Source organism: Photinus pyralis, unplaced genomic scaffold, assembly GCF_008802855.1.
Source record: "Photinus pyralis isolate 1611_PpyrPB1 unplaced genomic scaffold, Ppyr1.3 Ppyr1.4_LG2, whole genome shotgun sequence".
In the NCBI taxonomy this organism is placed as follows: Eukaryota; Metazoa; Arthropoda; class Insecta; order Coleoptera; family Lampyridae; genus Photinus; species Photinus pyralis.
The window spans coordinates 7,646,438-7,666,039 of NW_022170403.1; the positions used below are offsets into that span (position 1 = coordinate 7,646,438).

At 38.0% G+C, this 19,602-nt stretch overlaps 2 protein-coding genes across 2 annotated transcripts; one reads left to right on the forward strand and one right to left on the reverse strand.

Annotated features, from left to right (window-relative positions):
- Positions 1-240: 240 nt before the first annotated feature.
- On the reverse strand, positions 241-1,753 carry LOC116165069 (protein downstream neighbor of son homolog). The gene is made up of 2 exons (XM_031479347.1): positions 418-1,753; positions 241-368 (listed from the first exon to the last, which is right to left on the reverse strand). The coding sequence occupies exons 1-2, from the start codon at positions 1,648-1,650 to the stop codon at positions 363-365; spliced, it is 1,239 nt and encodes a 412-aa protein (XP_031335207.1). The 5' UTR covers positions 1,651-1,753; the 3' UTR covers positions 241-362.
- A 5,803-nt stretch (positions 1,754-7,556) lies between these two features.
- LOC116164513 (DNA fragmentation factor subunit alpha-like) lies at positions 7,557-8,762 on the forward strand. The gene has a single exon (XM_031478707.1). The coding sequence runs from the start codon at positions 7,747-7,749 to the stop codon at positions 8,305-8,307; it is 561 nt and encodes a 186-aa protein (XP_031334567.1). The 5' UTR covers positions 7,557-7,746; the 3' UTR covers positions 8,308-8,762.
- The last annotated feature ends 10,840 nt before the right edge of the window (positions 8,763-19,602 follow it).

The window sequence follows — 19,602 nt, forward strand, 5'->3', positions numbered from 1 at the left end:
ATAAGTGATGTACACAAAGCAATATAAATAATGTCTTTATTAAACAAAATACGATACCTTTTACAACCATGTGTATGATTTAATTTCTGGATTATACTTGAGACTGTCTACATTTTGTATCAACCCCTTTTCTGATGAACAAAAGTGTTTTAGAATGGTAGATGTGAGACCACAATCAGATAGGTTCTCTTTGCTGAAAACTGAAAATCCAGAAGTATTGCTATCAGTTTCTATTTTTTCAGTTTCCCCTAATTTACTAAACGCCATTGAAGAGGTAATATGTCCGAAAGTAGCAGTAAAGCTTTGGTCTTGTGGGTTTAATTCAGACAAATTATGTATAATATGTGGTAGAATAGGTCCATTTAACTCTAAAGAAAAATAAGACACATTATCGATTAATATTTTGGTTTCTTTTACTTTCAAAGTTGATAAGGTTGCACCTTGAAAGGCAATTGGTGACAGAAGAGTCGGAGGGATACCTGCTAAAGAACCGGTGATACTTGTAGCACTTTTGCAATTAATAAGAAAATTATATAGACCATGAACTTCCATCCCTTGTATTAGAACTAAACTTCCTTCACTATTATCTACCTCACATTCTGTTTTACGATGACGTTGTTTTTCAGTATAACTTATTTGTTTTCTATCCTCTGCATTTATGCCCATACTTGCAAGCCACTTCTCTTCAGATCCTTCATCATCAGAACCGTCACCTTTATCTTTCGTGCCAGACTTTACTTTTAAAGGCATTGAAAATTCAATTTCCTCTTGCCTTAGCAACTGTCTAAATCCATACGTTGTAGGAGTTATTAACGCAACCATTTCTGCATGGCCACATATTCCAGCAGCCCTAAATAATACTGTAAAAGTATTGGTACAAACATAGAAAAATGGACATTGTCGGGTTCGTAACAATTGAAATAATGAACGCAAACCATCAGACCATGCCATATGTAAATTGTCACGCATTGCAGCCGTTGTAACAAAACTTGGGCCTGAAGAAGATTGTGCTTGCGTGCGAGGAAATACACTAAGCCAAGGAAAATGTGGTTGTTGCCAGTAAAGACAGCATTGGTGAAATTTGGCATTTGGAGATGTATCAAGTGTGGTTTCAGAGTTATAATTTAGACATCTGACAAATGCAGTAATACCAGATGCTTCCTCACTTATTTTCAGTTTATGACTCCAACTAAAGGGTTTAGATGATAATAACCGCAGCTTACAATTTAGTGTCCAATCGATAGGTACCCACGAATGTTGGGCTTTTATAGGCGGCACAATGTCAGCTTTATTCAAACACAAATCATTAGGGACCGATATAGTTTTATTAAAAGAGATTAAAGCATGTGGTCTCTCTATAGCATCATTGGAATGCAAGAGGCCAAACAAGGTTCCATCACTCGATTCATTTACATTAAGTTTAGTGCGTTTACAGTCTCCTAAAGGTTTTACGAATGGATTTGGTCGTTTTCCACATACTGATATATTATTAAGATTAGCATTAAAACCGTCATTAGGTACATTTACTTCACTGTTATTGATCCGAGCCTGCAATTGTCTTCTTTTCACTTTTAATCGTTGTAACTTTAATAATTGGTTGGGATGTAACCACTTTGATGACTCTTCAATGGATTCATTCGATGTGGACATTCTGTTAATCTAATAGAGATTTCACTTTACAGTTTTCATTATTTTAAAAATACAAATGATAAACCGATATTATAAACACTTACATAACCTTTAAAATTATGAACTTCTGTGTCTACGTGCGCTTCCGTGGCAAAATAAACGCTTCTCAGTGTTACAAGTAGGCATTGAAGTAGGACAACGGTCATTTAATTTTGGACATCACGTATAGATGGCGAGGACACGACTCACAATAAAGTCACTATACTTCATTCATTATAAGAAGCTTAGACCATATAGTACATGGACTGCTAATAGGGTACATGACCGTGGAAAAAGAATAAATAAATTTTTGTTTCATAAGATAGTGTAAGGTGTCAGGGTATCGCAAAATAACTTTCTTTGGTCATGTACACGAGAAACTATTATATTATATTTTAGTAAAACTAAAATTAAAAAATAACGACATTTGTCACGTGATATCAAACGCCAATCAGAGCGCGTGACGTCATTATCCTAATCCTCTGTGCGTTTGTAGAGTTTGTCGACATTTTTAAATTTATGCTTGTTCCATTTTATAGTGATTATATGATCCTAAAGTTTAGTTTTTAAAACCAGATAAGAATTGAAAGTGAGTATACGAAAGCTGATAGCAGCAAATCTGCCAAACATTGATGAAATGATGTTAGGAATATTTCTTATGCATCAAACACAGATTTTTGTTCATCAGAAAACTGCCATAAGTCTTGTAGGTTTTTAAGTCAAACTTAGATTTTTTACAAGAAATGTAGTTATTTAAGAGGAATGTGTACTTAAGATGCTTTGTTTTTAGGTCATCGAAGCTATCAAATGGAGATGATTCAGTAAGCTATGTCCACTTTAAGAGTTTTCTGTTACGAACATTTTGTAGATAAAGGTCTAAATTTATAAAGTAATTCTTAAAACAAATTTTTTTGGGAAAAACAGTTTTTATGGCGCGCACTCTTACAGAACCTTAGGTAGTATCACACTTGTACACTATTGTGGCGCAACTTTTCAATATTGCGCAACTAAATGGCGCATGGTGTTCACATTGAACGCAAAAATTGCAAATAACTTGCAACATTTAGTGTGGCGCAATATCAAAATGTGGATGCAATTTTTTTAAGTTGCGAAGATGTTCACATTTCTTCTCCACGTCTTCAATTTTATTGCACGATTAACCGGGCGCGGTAGAATTGGTATAGTGGGAGTAGTGCGAGTGGCTGCTGTTTATAGTTTATCTTGGCAAACAAATTTGTGAATACTAATATGTATTCTGAAGACGAAGCGATGTGCGAGACGGCCATCAACTTTCGCGAAAAAGCCCCCCCCCCCTTCCCCCACGAATTACACGTGCGATCCTTTCGAGATCATTGAGCGACGGGGTCTGGGGGAGGGGGGGGGGAAATTAATCTTATCTCTCATTGTATTCTAATTAAAGGTCTCAACGAAAGGAAACGTTTTCTACCAACTACTGCCCTTCTTTCTGTCCTCTTATCAAAGTACGAGGTGGTGAGGGGGAGGGGGGGTGGAACTTCATGGTACTCTAATGAAAGGTCTCAACGAAACGAATTAATTTCTACGAACCATATCCCTCCTCCTCGACCTCTTATAATGACCGGGTATATTCCCTTATACCTCAAGAACGGATTGTCGTAAGAGGGTACTCACAAATAGTGATTGAGACGTCTGCAAAAAATATATCCATTGGTGTTGTCAAAACAAAAGCTATTTCGTTTTTACAAAAGGTGCTTTATCTGCACAAGAGCTGTGCACAATGTATACTTGTTTACAGATGTCGGTATCGGATTTTGACTACTTATTAGAAAAAAGTAACAGAAACGTATTTTCCGAAGTCCATTTTACTTGATTTTAGTACGCGAGAAGCCCATCATCATCTACTAAGCAGTAGTACTCGTGCCAGACTAAACGTAAATTGCGCCACTTTATATAACCGACAAAACGGTCCACTTTGTTGTAACGACATTTTATTGCATTTGGGTAGTCACACGTATCAATTTCTGAAATATATGCAAGTTAGAAAATTGCACGCAGCTTAAAAGATGGCACAAGTTTTCGACGTTGCAGCGCAGTTCACACGCTGAAATAACGAAGTTGCGCAAGTTTAAATATTGCGCAATACAAAAGTGTACAAATGTGAAACTACCTTATTGGGTGCAGTCGAACAGAAGACTTTGGCAACTTATTCACAGTAAAGTCAAAATTTGCCCGCAACATACGGTTCACGCAAAGCTATATGCAGTTTCCTTAGTTGTCGACGAAGAAAACAATTATTTTCTTTTCGCTACCATCAAGTTACTTTTACAACCCCTCAGAGTCCAAAGGAGTACTAGTGTCGATCCTTTATCACGTTTAACAAGTCATGATCTAGTCCGATTATTCGAAACTCTATCGGCAAATGCCTCAATCGGGTTCGGAATTTGTCCAAATTGTCGTCTACCGCACGCCTCAGGAGTTAACGTACGTGAAAAATGTGCTACTCATGTCAATATAGTTTTCTATATTACGTTTAATGAGCAATCGTCGAAAACCCTTTTGGATTTCTCTACACCATGAAGCATTTGAATGATACAGCATCCTTGGAAGCAGATTTACCCGCCTGGGATACTTAGCTGTGCCACAGAAAAATGTGACTACTGAGCCCTACACCACGACAAAGTGTACTCCATGGTAGGGCACCACTTACGGTAGTTATAATTCATTACGAAATCTTTTAAACTATTTACGTTGGGATTATGTGTTTATAATTGTCAGCACTGTGACCGCGATTTATTTGTTAGAGGATCGGATCAAGTCATTAAGATAACGAGCCACGGGTAATAGCCAGGTTGCGGACAGCATTTTCCGTTATGTTAGACGGCCATTTTTCCTTATAATATAAGTTTATAAGTATAACACATTTTTATAGCAAAGTTAAGTTGCGGTGTGTGCTGGGCGTGTTCAATTTTGCTTATAAGCTTGAAGGAGTTGTAATGTTCCTAGGGGGTCTATCAAGCCGACACGGAAAACGTTGACTTACCCTATACTTACGGTTGGCAACTCTGGTAAAAACTACAAGCAGAGCCACCTACCTTTCAAGTCGAAACGATGGTAGTCTCGCGGCACTTTTGAATTTGGATGACAGTCGGCTCGATATGGGTGGCACGAATGGACTCCTACGTTGTGTAATCGGTTCTTTTATGTGTTGGGACGTGAGACATAATCGGGAAGGGAATTAAATAAAAGACAGAACTTTTGTGCGTAAGAAATGACAAGATCAAATAAATATATTAACGCACACACAAGACCATGCCAGGGAAACCTTCTCCGGGACTAAAACCCTGGCATAGGACATACAAATACATAAAATAAATCACCTACAGCAATAAAATGCAAGAGAAAATACACATAAATAAGACATCTCAAATGGTATGATAAAAATCAGATAATCAAATCAAATGCAATTAAACAAGTTCATAAAAACAAAATACACAAGACATCATAAATGCAGTGGAAAACATGATAAATCAATTCAGTACAAAAACACATCAAAATACCTGTACGATCAATAGAAATAACACAGCTCGTCAAATAAACAAATTGCATGTACATAGGAAACATGTAAATGGTGTGGCTCTACTCCATCCTTCAGTTAACATAATTTAATTTAACACGAAAAGTACATGTGAGAATGCCATTGGTCAAATAGCAAGTATTCATGTGAAAATCGATTATCGCTCAAGCAGAACATATTTTAAATAGAGGAAATGTAAATGAGAGGGCCCCCACTCGTATTGCTAAGATGTTAAGAACTACAATCCGCACGAGACGAGTAAGCAACAGATACAGCGAACGATCTAACTGCATTAGGTACCTACTCCACGGAGACAGAAATACCCACTCGCACACACAAACATCAAAACATCAAATAAAAGAGCCCCCCTTCGTATAGCTAACGCACAAAAACTGTAGCGAGCCACGAAACAGAAAGTAACAGATACAGCGAACACGGAATTGTTACGGGTCAATCGAACAGAGCAACATCACACCGATAATCAACTCCTGATGAATAACAGAAGTAAATTACTTAATTAAACAAAATAATGGCATAATCATCTGTACAATATGACACAAACATGATTCATCTAACGGTACACGAAACAAAGGCATGGAGTACGCCATGATTCAGATATCGTAGTTTATGCAAAATCAGCAAAATGTAAATATCACATTGTGGCAAGAAATTCAATGATTAAATATCTAGTACAAGAAAGAATAAAATGGTTACTACCTGTAAATACAGCTTCAAAACACCATCACCAAAAATAATCAAGAATAATAAAAAAACCGGGAAAGCGTGTGCCTTCCGTCGGCCTCGTCGCCATCTTCTCTCCATTCTCTCCTAGCTTCGTTACCAAAATCCCCTAGTATTCGGCATCTGCGCAAAACGGTCGTTGGTTATATACAGAGCATATTATATTTTTGTTTCGGATGTAAATGTGTGTTGCCTAACCATCAGGGTAGGTTATGCCATTTTTCAAGAGAAACAAGACGCCATTAAAACTTGAATCGGCCCACCGATTGACTTTCGAACAATGTTGCCAAACTTCTCAGCATGGCTTGTAATTATAGACGGCTGTGGCCGATTCAAGTTTTAATGGCGTCTTGTTTCTCTTGAAAAATGGCATTTTTCCTCTCTCCTGTGTTTCGCCTTGGTGGTTTTAATACAGAAGAAAGATACTTAGGCAGCTTACAATTGTACATATATTTTATTTATTTACAAAAATGGATAATAACATTTTTATTTGACTTTAAAATTCGGAACGCTGTAAATTGGTAAATGCATTATAATGTGTTTTCCATCGAGATCTACGAAATTGGTGAACTTCTGTCGAAAGAGGTCGAGGTAAAGCACACGCTTGAGCACTTAATTTCGGCAAAAGGACAGTAAATCGCTCTGCATCAGCGAGGTTTTATCAACGACCAGGTATGATTCTGAATGGCAGACTTTAAGCCAGTCGCTACTCCAGTGGGTCTAGGTACGAAGCTTTTAAACAGGGGAGCACCGTAGACTTCAAATTCCCGTACCGTGAACTCCTGGGACGGTTCCTTCAGAAAATCGACTTGACATGTCCGTGCTAGAATACCTGAAATACAAACTAATTGTGTTTTTTCACGATAAACACTTACCGTACTTACGTACCATGTAGTGTGTAGGTCATATTTGAGCTTGTACAGGTACTTTGAACAAATACAAGTGCTTGTAAAGGGTCCAGCAGTAGTCTGCTTTAGAGGTTATGACAACAAATCGATATATTTCGTTTAGCAACTTACCTGAATAATAATTTCTGTTGATTCCATACGGAGTAACACAAATTTACGCAATCTCGCTCTGTTAAAACAAGTAAATAGGAATATTACACCCAAAACACATATAAAATACACCTGAAATCTGTCAAGTTGAATTAGGAAATCGGCCTACCATGCAGTGTTGCCATAATTCTCAGCACGGCTTGTAATTATAGACGGTTGTGCTTAGAGATGAAAAGTTATCAAAAACAATGTTACAATGGAACTCATTGAAACACTGTTTTTGCCGAAAACAGTTGCACAAAATTCTCATTGTAACACCGAAATAGAAAAATGTAATTTTTTATTTTGTCGATTTTTACGGTTTTGAAAAATGGAAAATTATAACTAAAAGTATGAACAGATGCAGTATTTTTTTCTCTAAAAAAACATATTTAGACTTTTGCTCTAAAATAATTAGGGGAGCTAGTCATTGACTATAAAGAAATTACCATTGAAATCCTATTTGATAGTATATAATCAAAGGAAATCCCTATGCTGCGTTGCGCTAGGCACCACCCTGTATAATATAGGCGAGCACAAAAGTATGTGAGGTTAAGTTACTTTGTTGACAATGGTGATGTTCTGTGTTGACATCTGAAGGTACGCCAAAGGCCTAACTGTCATTTGTTTGCTTTGCGCGCGAGGCACTTTCGACCTCTTGTAATTCCCTACTAAGAACTCAATGTAATGATTATTTTTGATGTCAACAAAATTCTACTGCCATAATTTTACCTCAGTTTTATTCAAATGGAAGAAAACGAACAATCAGCTGGTAAGCCTTTCAAGATCACTGATTTAACACGCGAAATACGTAAAGGTGTGGTCGCTACTTCCTTACAAGATCTAACCTCTAAAGTATCTGAAAAGCTTTTAATTGATGGCCCTATTACTGTTGTATTGGAAGTTGATGGCACTGAGATCGACGACGACGAATATTTCGCAACTTTAGAGCCGCACACAAACCTTATGATTCTTAAAGAGGAGCAAAAATGGATTCCTCCGATACCTCCTTGTCGCCTATCAGTTGACGCTGTCGATGATGGGAAAGCAAGTCCTGAGCTTGCTGGTTTAGTTGGAAAGATAAAACAGAATCTGTGTCATGTTTCTCTTCTTGGCGGCACTGAACTAGAAATGTTAAGCGACATGGATCCTGATTCTTTGGTTGACATTACATTCCCCGATAAGATTTTCTTAGAACAATTGAAGGAAGCATCAGGGAGGTACCTAAGTGAAAAAAGACAAGCTCAAGATGCCATGGAACTTCTACGCTTATATCACGAACAAGAAACTGAAGGTGAGGCTCAGTAAAGCCTTTTTTTTTCGTAGTTGATCTAAATAAGACTGATTTTGATTTGTAGTTGTGCTCTTTATATAATTAATGCTCAAGCTTGCACTAATAGTTTATGTGGTAACACCAATAATGTAATCTTCAGCTTCATAAAAATTCTTTTGAAACAGTCTTATGTTACGGAAACCTAGCAGTTTTTTTACATGCACTACAATTTTTTCTCAAATTTGACAGTATATAATTAATGTTGTCTTAGCTGTGATAAGTTCCTGTCACTATTCATTACTCTTTTGAGTTGTTAGTGGAATGTATTTTACTTACAATTTATCAAATTATGTAGTCAATAGCAATTAGAACTAGTTTAGTGATTTGTTGCTTTTTTATATAATGTACCTTAGGCAGTAACCTGTTATTGTGCCCTTTTACAAACCATTGTATACAATTTTTATTATTTCATAATAAACAGTTGTTTCTAGATAAAGATTTCTACTTTATTTCTAGTAATGTAAATCATAATAATAAAGGTGTGACAAATAGTACGACATTACAAAAACAAGTTACGGGAACACCATGAAAACAGCAACTTTAATGACAAAACATAAGTTATAGAACGCTGCAGGAGCTTTTTTCTCGAAATGGATTTACACGTTGGCTGCTAAATCCAACAAGCAAGCAGTCGTCTTGTTCATGTTCCTGAATAAACTTGACAATATCTGCAACCGCCTGTGATACAGGAACTCGTTTAATTATAGCTTCACGGCGCAGCTGCTCCGTTACAGCGCGCTGTTGTTGCAGGTTAGAAACCACCATGTCCATAAGAGCCGTGTCCGAAAGGCCTATCGTGCTGTACGTTCACAAAATACGACACAATCAAAAAAGGGCGCGGCACACTACACTACACACTCGCACTGAATACTGAATATTACCTAAATACAATAAATATTAAACATTAATTAATTTAGTAATTTTACCACTTACTTGCAGAAACACCGTAACTCTGAGAAATCGATAATTTGAAGAGTATTTCTACTTCGGCTGGAATAACGCAAGTGTCAAATTACTTGATTGATTGCGATGTTGCGCATGACAAGCAATCAGGATGAGTGAAGGCAACACTGTATCTACAGAGTACAATCTCTTTATTCACAGGGTCCATCAATAAAATTACATACATACAGCGCCACCACGCTCAGAAAGTCCCTGACAGGGCGTGTCCGAGGGCGCTAATTTAGACCGTACATTCTGATGCAAAATTTAAAAACATATTAAGGGAATTACATACCTTCATCATCAGATCGTAGATCCAAGCTATATGCGTCTTGAAAAAGACGGATAACGTAAAATAAACTACGAGTAAAAAATAAGAGGAGAGAATATAACGGTGGTGGGAAAAATAGCATAACACGCGACGGAAGTCGTCAAAATATCACTTCCTTTGCGCTGGTCAGTTATGTCGACTTGACTTATCATAAAACAGAAGAGACGATGTCAGTTTTATTTTATTACACCACTGCCAATAATGACGGGTTTATCCCTATTCTCGCTCGCACTTTTATAAAAAATGGAACGAACACATTAATTACCTCACAATAAAATGCGAAAAGTCATTGAACATACTCAAAGTGTTAACAAAGGTGGGATGGGGTTGTGATATTCATACAGCGCTTTTAATCTATAAAAGTTACATCAGAGCACATCTTGATTATGGTTGCCTTTTATATGGGAACGCTCCCAAATCTCAACTAAAACGTCTAGATATAATTCAAAACAAAGTTCTAAGGACATGTACGGGAGCAATGATATCAACACCGACGCTAGCAATGCAAGTTGAAGCAAACGAGCCTCCCTTATAGACCGGGAGCTGGTGACACTTTTTGTGGTGTGATTTGCTACAAGTATGGTGACCATTCAAAGGTTTAATTAAGTACTCCTCAATACAAAATGGTGCTAACTCTCTGGGAGTGGGGCCGTTATTGCGTGACGATTGTTTAAACATGTCGGAAAATTTATGATTTTGGACAATTTGCTACACAAAATTCTTTGGATTTTCTGGTAGTCGGTCACAAAATAAATGACGGAAACGAAATGCCATACTTTTCCGGTGGGCCTTATAGCCCGCCATACTCATTTGAACGTGTCGATTGTTTGTTTTTTTTTGATTTTTGGGTGATTTGCTACAAGCTCATTTTTTTATGAGCATCAAGTCCTCAACCAGTAATTCACGAAAATCAACCTGCCATACCGCACCGACGGGCCCCGATAGCCGCCATACCGGCACAAAGATGTCATTTTTGTTAATAATTTTGGGCGATTTGCTACAGTATGGCATTTGGATTTTCCGAAAGTTCATGCTCCACATTGACCCATGATATATGTGCCATACTCGTCATGAATGCTAAAGATGGCGCCATACTCGAAAATCTGTTTTCCTAAAACATCTTTGTGCTATAACTTGAATAAGCAAGGAACCTTGAAAACGATCTTCTCCCGAATTTCAGAAAAATGCTTTTATTATTAAAAATTGGTAAAACAATCCAGTCTGTCCGTCTGTCCGTTACAAACGATATCCCGAAAACGAGTGGATGAAGGTAGTTAAAAATAAAATTTGTACGTAGGCAGTTGGGATAAAAGCAAATCTAACGCCAGTTTCAAAATTTGGTTTTGCGCATGCGCAGTGCCAACTTTCTCATTTATGTAGGGATTCAAATTAAATTAGATACATATATGCACTTAGAATAAATGAAAATGTAACAACAGGTGCAAAATTTAGTTTTGCACATGCTATAGCCATACCCAGGAGCTCGTTTGCTATATTTGTTTAAACATTTATTATTATTTTTATTAATTGATCAAAGTACACTGGGTGTTCAGATACTTATGGCGGGTAGTATAAACTTAACGGCAGCTGCTACCTACTACTTCCGATCCATTGAATGCAATGCAGAACACAACGACCCCGACCGGGACCTCTACAACTTGACTAAGAGGTTCGAGTGGGGCGGAGAATATTAAGCGACATAATATCTCGTGATAAAACAAGATTGGCTCGGGATTCATGTTTGAAACTTGATATTTACTTTAATTACACCTCAAACTGTCACGAAAAATTGGTGCCATACTGTAGAAAATCGCCCAAATTTTCCAAAAATTTTTACATTTTTGAAAAAATATTATACATAATTGGCGCATGCCACAGGTATGGCGTATCGAAATTTCTATTTCTGACTATAAAAATAACTGGTGGAAAAATTTATAGGGTGTAGCAAATCGCCCAAAATTATTAACAAAGATGACATCTTTGTGCCGGTATGGCGGCTATGCGGGCCCGTCGCTGCGGTATGGCAGGTTGATTTTCGTGCATGACTGGTTGAGGACTTGATGCTCATAAAAAAATGAGATTGTAGCAAATCACCCAAAAAAAAACAAACAATCGACACGTTCAAATGAGTATGGCGGGCTATAAGGCCCACCGGAAAAGTATGGCATTTCGTTTCCGTCATTTGTTTTGTCACCGACTACCAGAAAATCCAAAGAATTTTGTGTAGCAAATTGTCCAAAATCATTAAATTTTCCGACATGTTTAAACAATCGTCACGCAATAACGGCCCCACTCCCAGAGAGTTAGCACCATTTTCGTTTTGAGGAGTACTTAATTAAACCTTTGAATGGTCGCCATACTTGTAGCAAATCACACCACAAAAAGTGTCACCATCTCCCGGTCTATTATATATCCGGAGACAGTTCCTTGCTGAGAAATACATAATCAAACTTAAAACTAACAATTTAAACCACATAATCGTCAAGATATCCAATTTGCTCGTCCTTGACCAAACTGCAGACTACTGGCGAAAAAAGCCTGCATCTCCTCCTCTCACAGCAGCCTTACTAAAGGAAACCCCAAATAACCTTCGATCACCATCAATTCCACATAACTTTAGTTTTCTGGACTTTATGCAAGAAATTGAGATAATATATCCTCCATTCAATGGCATAGCTCAACATGATAGGCAACTGTTTAACAATATAACAAATGAATTGTCGCGAGCTACCTTGATTTTTGCCGACGGTTCAAAAACTGTGAAAGGTTGCGGCTGTGCTTTTTATGACAGCCGAAATTCATACTCGGCTAAATTTCAACTAAGCAAGTCATGCTCCATATTCACCGTTGAAGCGTTCGCAATATTAGAAGCCCTTAAATATTCTGTGGAAAGGAAGATCAAGCATGCGATAATATTTTCAGACTCCCTTGGAGTCCTCCAAGCACTAAAGGCGAAGACGAGCTATGACAAACTAGATCCTATGTTACAAGAGATTACACTGCAGATCATTCACCTTCGAAAAATGTCGAGCATAATACAGCTATACTGGGTAAAGGGGCATGTGGGCATTCAACACAACGAGACAGCTGATGCCTTAGCAAAAGATAGCGTGGAAAATGGACGATGCATGACGAATGTTCTCTCCAAGTCTGACGTCGTACGACTAATTAAATTAAACACTGTTTATCTCCAATGGGAAAATTACTGGAAAGCCGCTTACTCAATAAAAAAACACACTACTCCATCATTCCTCCTAACCTTGTTAAAGAGCACTGGTACAAAAACATTCAGATTTCTAGATTCTATTATATTCTACCATAGCAATTAGCAAGGTTAAAGTTTGGGCACGGTAAATATCCGGCCCATTTGTTTAAAATTGGTATCCTCAAACTGCGATTGCGGAGATCTCCAGGGCGACTTGAATCATCTGTTTTTTAGTTGTGTTAAGCGTGAGGCCAAAATTAGAAACCTATTAGAAAAGCTAAGCGAAAAAGGCCTTTCCCACAAATATCACGACCTTACTACATAGCTGCCGTAAACCAATCTACGATGTTATCATTGATTATGTAAAAGCAATTAGACTAAAACTGTAACTTTATGTGCGTCCATAGTATTGTAACCGTTCTGTGTCCATATCCTTACATGTATTTGAACCTTCCGTGGCCATCCTATGTGTGGTACCTCGTGTGGTACAAAGTCGCACTGATCGGCCCCTGTGCGTGAAATGTTAAAACCACTGTCTATCCCTAGTTTGAGTTGGTTTGAGGTAACTACAGTACATCGTAGGCAAAATGGGCATGACCCCGAAAAGCCTTTATATATATAAAAAAACTTCCTTTTTGTCCATTTCCGTCAAGTCCCCTTTTAATGCAAGGTTCTCTCCTTTTATTTTTTACTCGTAGGTTATGATCTAAGGATGGACTGCTATTGCTGAATTAACAAATGACACCTACATGGGGGCCGCCATGATGTGCACTCACATGGCGCGAAATTCAAATCAACTAATAAACAAGCATTAACCCAACATTAACCTCAAGTTTTCATTACCGTGACACATGTCATTTTCCAAGGCCGCAACCAATGGCCGCAATAGTCTCAAACCTTGAGCACTAGGAAAATTCCCCTAGAAAATAACTAAAATGTGCACATCATGGCGGCGCCCATGCTAGGGCCATTTCTACCTCTATGCAACTGTTTGATTAGCAGTTCATCTTAATTTATAAGTTCGTGGTATGAATCCACCTTTATTCATTGGAATCCACCTTGTGGTGGGTACTTTACTTTCTACTCGTATATCTAGTTGCTGTTAAGGTTAACTTATAGCCCATTCAAAATTCTTCAACTGTTCAAGGAATGTGCTGAACTTGGTCCTTCACGGCGAAGTGTTCCAAAGGTATCCCGCCTGAATTGAAAATATTCCGAAGGCAACGTACGCGATTAATTCTTTATTTATATTCGTGGTTTCATTTTCAATATCCTTAACGATGCCCTCGAGAATGTTGAAATTCGTGGCCAAGCTATGCCCATATTGAATTTCATGCAATTCAGTTCATAACTAACGGAGATGTCAAAGCAATCGGACATTTCTAAACAAAGTTATCGTTCACACGGACAGATAGAGGGACAGACAGACAAAGGAACAGACGGACATACCAACAGACAGACGACAGACAGCAATACAAAATTATGAACGATCTCTAGGATCGTTAATAAACGTCAAAAGTGTAAAATTATGGAACATGTAAAAAGCGGTATGTTGGTTTTTTTACAATAACTTTTTTAGCAATAAACGCAGAAAAAATTCCTTCCTTGGTGCAAGCCTCGACACCATAACGAACCTAGAGGATGCTCATATTCGACTCGGTTATGTGCTTACTGCAATTCAACGAAAGATCTGCTACCTACCATGTTTGTGAAAGTTGTCGAAGATGTAAAAAAACGTACCTAACCCCAAAAAATCGTCTTCGAAAATTCTCTAATGAAGCGGTGAGTATAACAATGTGAACGATAACATCTCTATTTGTTGTTTTTATAGACTTATTGCATAATACGTGGCACAAAATTTTACACAAAGATATCGGAATGTTTTCATACAGTTTCGATGACGTTCAATGATGAGAATACGTTGATAGTTCTATTGTATGGGGGCAACTGAAATACATTTTACGGTGATTAGCATGACTATCCCTCGAGCAACGTTGGAATAGATATTGGAATACATCAACCAAAACGTGCAACTGAGCTTGTTAAATTAATTTTTTTAAATTAATTAATGGTGATTATTGTTTAGTGATTCAATTGATCCACCTAATGCACACTAGGTAATGCCCATTTCAAAATTTTTTGTATTTGTATACGCTCCACTATTTTTCATTAAACTGTATAGATTTCGTGTGCGTTTACAATTGAACGTATACGTAAATATTTCATAAACCGTAACTCGTACATATCCGTATCGTTTCCGTAAATTTACTTCGCTGTTTACAATAAACCAAAGATCATACTACAAGTAGTATGATATTTGACCGTACGTAACTTTGAAACATTTTCAACCTTTGCGACCATGGCCTAATACTCTTATTAGGCCATGTTTGCGACTATGCGCAAGACATATCGCTTACATATACATACGTACAAAAATTACGTTCATTGTAAACACCTTCGTATGTTTCTATACAGTTCAACTTTGCGAAATTTTTACGTTTTATGTATTTCTTACGTATACGTTCATGGTAAACGCACACTTCGACGATAGGCGGTTCATTTGAAAGAGAATGGGGTAAAGATCTCGTGCCTACCGGTATTCTTTCCTGGTCCTAGCCTATAGCATATTATTAGGAGGAAAATACGCTCTCGTCATTTATGTGTGCATAATGACTTTTTAAACTTGTTACTTTTTGTGTTCATATAAACTCGCCTTTAAAGTACTTAGTACATCTGATTTCTATTTCCCGCCATTTTGTAATCAAACTTGGTTGAAATGAAAGTTGAAATTGTGCGATGAAATGAAAGTTGTAAGCATGGTAGAATAAGAGTTTTTTTTTTTTTTTTTTTGGCTTTTCTCGGGATCAATGCCCATTTAGCCACGATAATGAAAGGAAACCTAATGTCATAAATTAACGGGACTTAAAGGCAGGGGCACGGGACTTAAAGGCAGGGGCACACACTTCTCGCCAAGAGGTCTGTCATGGCCTTTCATGTAGACATCACAGGTTGCGACCTTGGATAGATAGGAAGAACGGTTAAACAAAGGTTAGATACTTAGGAGTCCATTAGGGGGGTAATTCTTTGATCTTTAAATATTTAGCCCAAGATATTCTATGACTATGTCATATGTGGATTTAGAGTTAGCACACATGAGCGTAGCGATGTTCAACGGCAATTGTGTTCCTCTTTCGATTAACCGAGAATACATATGATTAATGAACGGCATCCTCAACGCGCAATTAAAAAATATGTGATTCAAGTCGCCAATCTCCGCCCCGCACATACACATTGGCGAGTCAACCACCCCAATTCTGTGGAGATGAGAAAGAAATCGTCCATGTCCGAATTTAAGACGTGCAATTGAGACGTAGTATTTTTTTGGGATATGATGTTTGATGTACCATGGTTTGAATTTCACCGTGGGCTCAATTGTACTATACTGCGTTCTCCGTTCTTCATAGTACTCTTTCCAATGATTATTATCCCACTCGTCTAACATCTTGCCTTTAAAGAAGTTGAGGAGGTCGGACTTTGGGGTATCATAACTGAGTTTAACCCCATCTTGCGCTGCCTGTTTCGCTAATCCGTCTACCATTTCATTAGCATGTATCCCGGAATGGGCCTTGATCCAGAAAAATTTGACCATATGACCTTTCTGAATAATTTTAGACTCCGCGATGATTGCTGTAATTATCGGGTGGGTGTGAAAGTAATGCTTCCTCTGATTGATTCCGGCCAAAACACTCCTGCTGTCTGACATAATAGCAAGGTTCTTAGTTACCCTGTGGATCTTAAAGTATTTTAATGCTTCGAGTATTGCTATTGCTTCCGCTGTAAAAATGGATACGATTTCTCCAAGTTTAAATAACTTGGACACCTTGTTCGAAAGCTGGTAGAATGCACAACCAACTCCCTTCTTGCTTTTTGAGCCGTCTGTAAATATAACCTTCCACCCTTTTAGGTCTTCTAAGATGTTATAGTACTGCTGTATATCGATGATTAAATTTCCCATATACCTTGGAAAGTACGTCTGGAGGATCCTAGTGTAGAAATCATGGTATGACGCCTCCGGTTTCTCTTGTACGCAAGGGGGCATGTTTATATCGTGAACGTAAACACAGGCAACTGCGAGTGGCGGCGATTTCGTTTTCGACCAAAAACTCGATCAAAGGACATTAACTTATAGAGGGTGTTGTGAATATCGACCAGATTTAATGTTTTAACCTTAGTGACGTATTTTACGGCCAAGTATTTAATTCGGAAGTTGAGTGGTGGTCGCGAGCTTCCACATACAGCGCCTCCACAGGTGTAGATTTCATTGCCCCAATACAATGTCTTAACGCTTTATTTTGGACGACTCTAATTCGTTGCAATGCTGCTTCGCTAGCTGACCCGTATAATTGAAGTCCATACTCTATTAAGCATCTCGTATGCGCTTTATATACCTTTCACGCGGTTGGCAGGTCCATTCCCCACCCCACTCTCGTCATCAAACGTAAGACGTTCAGTGATTTCTCACATTTTTTGGCTACCAGGTGTATACAGGGTTACCCGACATTCGTCGCAGCATACGAAAATGCCGTTAGCTGCGTGCAAATATGAATTACAATACGGCGTACACTTATATAGTAATGCAGGTTTCGACGCAGCATCGGCCGACACGTTAGAAATTCCATGGAAAAGGGAAGTGATCATGCAGGATGAGCACAAGGAAACATAACGAAAGAAAAAAATACATCCTTCGGTTACATTAAAGAAGAAACAGCCTTCGGTAACACAAAAAAAAAGAACAGAGCAGTCTAAGAAAAGGAATTGCGTCGCATCTGCCGTTATAGTATCTAAGTGTTCAAATAAGTCCCCGCCAGTAGGAATCGTGTAATGCAATCGGTTTTCAAATTCTCCAGTCACAGACATGAGTTGGGTATGAGTGATACCCGCAGAACATTCACGGATGGCATCTTCCAAAGCAGCAGTGTTAGGAAACGGTCCACGTGCATAAATGGAATCCAGGTGACCCCAGTAGAAGAAATCGAGAGGGTTCATGCATGTTGAGCGTCAAAATTGTGACAGGAATTATCCGATGAGTAATGACAAGCAGTGACGAATCCTAGTACCATCGCTAACTCGTTGACCAATGCTGCGTCGAAACCTGCATTACTATATAGGTGTACGCCGTATTGTAATTCATATTTGCACGCAGCTAACGGCGTTTTCGTATGCTGCGGCGAATGTCGGGTAACCCTGTATGTTCTGACCAATTTAATTTATAATCCAATATGAGCCCTAAATACTTTACACTTTTTACAACCGAAAACTGAGTGTTATCCAATGAAATTTGGTTCAAATTATACTGTCTCTTACGCGAAAAAAAAATTACCGCTGACGCATCCATATCTTGACTTTTCCAATGGCTTTACTGAGACGATCTTTTACAACCCTCTCATTTTTGTGTGCAGTGTAAATAATTAAATCGTCTGCGTACTGTATAACATTAATACAATCGTCCAATGTATCCGCGAAGTCATACGTGTACAAGTTGAACAGAATTGGGCTATTTATTGACCCCTGAGGGAGACTTTCATAGATGAATCTGGGTCCTATAAACTGTCCTTTACCAGTTCTTGTATACATCTCTCGCTGGGTGTACAAACCAATGAGATTCTGAACTACCTCTTTAGGAAACCCCTGTTTTATAAGTTTATTCTTTAGAATATCTAATTTAACACTACCGTACGCATCCTTAAAATCGAGAAAAACAGCCCCTAGGGTTTCTTTTTTAGCAAAACATATTTGGATGTCAGATACCAGTTTCGTTAACGCATCAATGGTGCCCGTTTGAAACCAAACTGAGTTGGGAGAAGTTTTTTGTTACTTTCCAGCCACCATTCGATCCTATTTTTAATCATTCTCTCTAGGGATTTAAATAAGCACGATAGGAGAGATATAGGTCTGTACGATTTTGCCTCATTTGGATTTTTACTAGGTTTAAGAATTGGAACAATAATTATTGTTTTAAAACTTGGAACACAGTCGCCATGTACCCATATTCTATTAAATGCCGCTAGTAGTAATTCCTTTCCCACCGAGGGTAAATTATTTATCAATGGGTATGTGATATGATCGAAACCTGGGACCGTGTTATTAGCTGACTTGGTAGCCTTGACAAGCTCTTCCATGGAAAAGGGTTGGTGCAAAAAATGACCTGTTTCCCTAGTTTTAAGATGAATGCTTTCTGTACTAACAAAAGCCGGGGCTAAATTGGCTGCAAATTCCTCTATCCATGCCTCTGATGTGCAGTTATCAGTAGGACATCTCTTAAATTTCCTTATGATATTCCACAGTTTCTTCGGGGAGGTTTTTGTATTCAGGTTATTACATAACTTCCTGAAGCCTTGCCGTTTCTTGGATTTTAAAAATCTTTTAGAGTAGGCAATAGTTTCTTGACATGTAATAAAATTATCAAAAGTTGGATTCGTCTTGTAATTTTTTAGAGCAATTTTTCGGCATTGAATAGTATGTGTACATTGATCATCCCACCATGGGGGGGGAGGTCTAGTTATCTTAGTACGAGGTTTCTTTAATACGAATATGCTATGGAAGTGTGCTCTATGCGTTATAGTGAAGTTTAATGATATGTCATTGGATTTTTTATTCTATGGATTGGTTTTTAAGATATATCCAAGATGAACCCGTATACTTCTGCTGCAACTGGACTAAAGATCATCTGAGGGATATTGGTCCACAGCACACTGCTCTTGAAATTTTGACACTTCTTGTTGTAGCTGCGCA

Bases quoted from the DNA above. Each gene is read 5' to 3' on its own strand.
- LOC116164513 (XM_031478707.1), top strand. From the start codon at position 7,747: ATGGAAGAAAACGAACAATCAGCTGGTAAGCCTTTCAAGATCACTGAT.
- LOC116165069 (XM_031479347.1), bottom strand. From the start codon at position 1,650: ATGTCCACATCGAATGAATCCATTGAAGAGTCATCAAAGTGGTTACAT.